At 32.2% G+C, this 4,082-nt stretch overlaps 1 protein-coding gene across 1 annotated transcript; it reads left to right on the plus strand.

The window, feature by feature from the left end:
* Window positions 1-1,518: 1,518 nt before the first annotated feature.
* LOC113398729 (uncharacterized) lies at window positions 1,519-3,859 on the plus strand. The gene is made up of 4 exons (XM_064217013.1): window positions 1,519-1,727; window positions 2,269-2,379; window positions 2,774-2,907; window positions 3,781-3,859. The coding sequence occupies exons 1-4, from the start codon at window positions 1,674-1,676 to the stop codon at window positions 3,857-3,859; spliced, it is 378 nt and encodes a 125-aa protein (XP_064073083.1). The 5' UTR covers window positions 1,519-1,673.
* The last annotated feature ends 223 nt before the right edge of the window (window positions 3,860-4,082 follow it).

A 4,082-nucleotide genomic window follows, 5' to 3' on the forward strand; every position in this document is an offset into this window, starting at 1 on the left:
GTATGTACACAATTTGAGTCTCGGGGAAGGCTATTTTTTAATTCAGCCCTCGAGGGGGTGAGGATATAATAAATATGGGGGCGTGATTGGTAAAGATATATAGATTTCGCGCGGGTAAAGACGCAGGTTCAACTAGTTATTAATAAAAATAATACCGTTATTATAATACGATATAACTTATAATAAGTAATAATATAATATTTATTTTATTAATGAAAATCTATTAATATTATAAATTATTTAAATAACCATCACAACGGTAGATTGTATTAGTTAAAGTTATTCAGGCAACGTCGTTTAGTAAAGTCTTATTAAACCAGTGAGGTGCAACATTTATATATTTTATAGATCCGAAAACCTAAAAATCTTATATTTGTGTATCTTATATAATTACGGCAGTGATCGCTTCTAAAATGCCTGCAGTAGAAATAGCGGCATTTTAAGTTATATCTAAAAAAATATGTTACAGTTTAGCATACTACACATATTATATCAAATTTCGGACACAACTACAAAGCAAAATGGTAACAAAGTTCCATATCCGTCAGTATACGCGAATCTGTCTGGATGTTTACGAATCAGCTTTCTCATTGATTAATAAATAGCACGATTTAAAATCCTCATTTTACCCGTATGGTAACTAGCACATCATATTTTTGATATAACCTAAAGTCGTTAAATTTTCCGTGTAAGATTATCCAACAAATGGCCATTGTTTTCTGACATTCAAATTTTGTGGTAAGTCAAACTCAGCGTTCAATTTTATACATTTTATTATTGTATACATTTTTAATTACTACATTTGGCGCATCTCGCGTCATATTGTGGTTTTTTTTTGCATTAAAATAATAACGAGTCGAGTGTTAGTATGGCGTAAAGAGTCTATTTTCTTTTTTGGGTTGTAGGATTTTCCTTCAGGTTTCAGTTTTTATAACTTTATGCTGCTTATTGCTGTGCTTCATTTGAAGTTTCTCCGATTGTTTTGGAATGCCGTTCCACTTGGATCCGTTGAATTGAGAGAATTAATAATTCACATGTGCATACATACTTCTGTGCAGTCAATACTTCAGTAGGACATCGTCAATCATCATGTTCTTAACAAAATAAAGATATTCGGCTATGTTTGAATAGTTTTTAACCATATGGTTCAATACTATCCGTACACGCTATCGGTTCTTACTTCGCACGGGTAAAATTGAGTCAAATAAGATTCCACTACATGTATTCACAGTAGGCTATATACGGTTGGTTGACGGTGTGGACCTTGTTTTGCAAATTGTCTTAATTGCGCCAATAGTCGTATGATCGACTACAGCCCATCGTGTGTTTATATTTGCTCTGCGACTGAGTATAAAAGTCTATTAAAAAAATATTTATACTATAATATCATCAGCAGTTGCAAGAATTTTGAAGTCCACAGTAGTCCACAAGGCATAGTAAAATAATATAGGTTAACAATTGAAATACATTTAATCTTTCAGGGTTGTTGCAAGCTACGAATTTGAGAAGGACGTGATAATAATAACCCAACCGTTGAACAATTTAACTTCTATGATATTTTGAAAACGTTGACAATGGAAGCTGACCAATGGATCAAGAAACAGCAGTATATGGCGGACGGACATTATAATGTCATATCGACGATTACGTCGATATGACATTATTCTCTAAAGATGATACCGAAAATTAATATAATGTTCTTCAGAGATTTTGTACTATTTCTACTGGTAATAAGCGATATCTATAAATATCCAAATGACGCTGAATTATAGGTGTAATAAAGTTAATAGTTTGTGTATTCGTTCTCAATGCTCTTAAATTTAACGCATACAATTCATCCAATCAATAAAAGACATACGATCTCATCCTTGTGGACCTTCCGCACATATACTTTATTTAATCAACGAGTACCTTATAAAGGCTTTGTTCAGAAGTTCAAGGGTTTGGCATTTGGGTTGTTTATTTGGGCTCAATATACATCATTAGAAAACAATATTCAACCACCCATTACTCTTATAGGCTTTGCGGCTAATCCATCGGCCAATGCCAATGCCATCGGCACGATTAATTACACGATTATATATAGAAACTTAACACAAAGTACAGCTACACAAATCGATTATTGCCAAATAATATTAGAATAAGTTTAAATATATAATTCTACCAATATAATACTAAATGTATGTGTTTGTTGGTTGGTCTGTTACTTACTAGTTCCAAATGTATTTTTTTTTAAATTGAATTTAAAGATTTTAAAATATATTTCAGGAAGACATGCCAGTAAGGTTGAAGAAAGTTTTTGCCATCGATGCTCCCTCTTTCTACGACAAGATGTACCCCCTCATCAAACCTGCTTTACCAGCTGAGATTTGTGACGTGGTAAGAATTTAACTAATATCTAATTATATTTATTAGGGTGTTATTTATTTAATATTTATAGACTATTAATATTCCTCTGCTGCATTAAGTTCATCCTTCCCCTTTGAGAAGAAGATTTAGAGCGTATTATACAAGGCTGCTTTTATGCGAATTTGTGGATATTTGACACATGTAGGTTTACTCATGATTTTATCCTTGACCGTAAAGCACGAAATGAATTATAAACACGGAAAAAATCTCATAAAAATTCATAATAATAATAAGCAAATAAATGAGTAACAGATAATTCACAAGATTTATCAGTCAATTTGTTGAAATACTATAATAACCGTAAACTAAATTGAGCCTTCTGTTATAAAACTCAGTGTTCATTATATTTATAATTTATTTTCAGATATATTTCTTCTCTGACTTTCAAAGCCTATACAAATTCATAAATAAAAAATACTTGTCCTCTGAATATGGCGGCGAGGCACAAAGTATGTACGAACAAAATAAAATGTGGCTGAGATACATAGAAGATGTCAGGTAACTTTATAATCTAAATAAATTTAGTCTAAAATGAATTTAAAATAATGAGAATATGTTATCTGCTGAAATATTATCTATCAAGCGTTCGAGTTCGATGGGTTATGGCAAGTTATTTTTAATTCGCATTCTGTACAAGGGTATAAAATTCCGTTGTAATATTCACTCACACATAGGTATTAAAGATCAATATGTGCTCGCAAAAATTTAAATCGCATTCATATGTGATTACTTATTGCACAATTGTTTTCACTTAAAACATTTCCTAATAAAATACTTTTACACGTACACACAGTTTACGCATTTGAAATTTAGACTAGATTTCTAGATAAAGGCACAGTTTATATTCCGAAAAGGTGTTTTTTTTTATTCTGCGGGTTACTTAATGAGCCCAAAGGACCAGTTTTACACTACCTTCTTGTTATTCTTAAAGGAGAGCTAAATTTAAACGAAAAGCAACAAAGTATTTTCACTTTTGTTACAAGAGCTTTTTTTATAAGATCAAGCTATCTTGTACCTGTACAAATTTCCCACTGCTGGGCTAAGGCCTCCTCTCCCTTTGAGGAGAAGGTATGGAGCATATTCCACCACGCTGCTCCAATGCGGGTTGGTGGAATACAGATGTGGCAGAATTTCGTTGAAATTAGACACATGCAGGTTTCCTCACAATATTTTCCTTCACCGCTGAGCACGAGATGAATTATAAACACAAATTAAGCACATGAAAATTCAGTGGTGCTTGCCTGGGTTTGAACCCGAAATCATCGGTTAAGATGCACGTGTTCTAATCACTGGGCCATCTCGGCTATGATCACATGTTTATTAATATAAATTTATTTTTTAATATTTTTACATACATATATAATTTTTTAGACTTTTTTACCTCAACGAAAACATATGGAAAGCTGATATGACCAAGAAGTTGAAAAATAGTAAACTATCCATAGACTAATAAAAAACTGAGAAATAAACTTGTAACAGAAATTGTATTGCTTAGATGTGGTATGTATATATTTTATGTTAACATTCTTTAAGTCATTACATATTTATGCAAATATTGCGGGAAACCAGCCTAAGCAACCCAACCAACAAAAGCATTTTCAAGGAGAATTTTCTTCAAGCAGGCAGCCGGTCTACGAATTCTGATTTTTTTTATGCTGTATTGATACGCTCTA

The sequence above is a fragment of the Vanessa tameamea genome, chromosome 14 (genome assembly GCF_037043105.1).
Source record: "Vanessa tameamea isolate UH-Manoa-2023 chromosome 14, ilVanTame1 primary haplotype, whole genome shotgun sequence".
Lineage (NCBI taxonomy): Eukaryota > Metazoa > Arthropoda > Insecta > Lepidoptera > Nymphalidae > Vanessa > Vanessa tameamea.

Excerpts from the sequence above, each read along its gene's own strand:
- LOC113398729 (XM_064217013.1), top strand. The coding sequence starts at position 1,674 with ATGATACCGAAAATTAATATAATGTTCTTCAGAGATTTTGTACTATTT. Across the intron at positions 1,728-2,268 it reads ATTTTGTACTATTTCTACTG|GAAGACATGCCAGTAAGGTT; the intron begins GTAATAAGCGAT and ends AATATATTTCAG. Across the intron at positions 2,908-3,780 it reads AGATACATAGAAGATGTCAG|ACTTTTTTACCTCAACGAAA; the intron begins GTAACTTTATAA and ends ATAATTTTTTAG.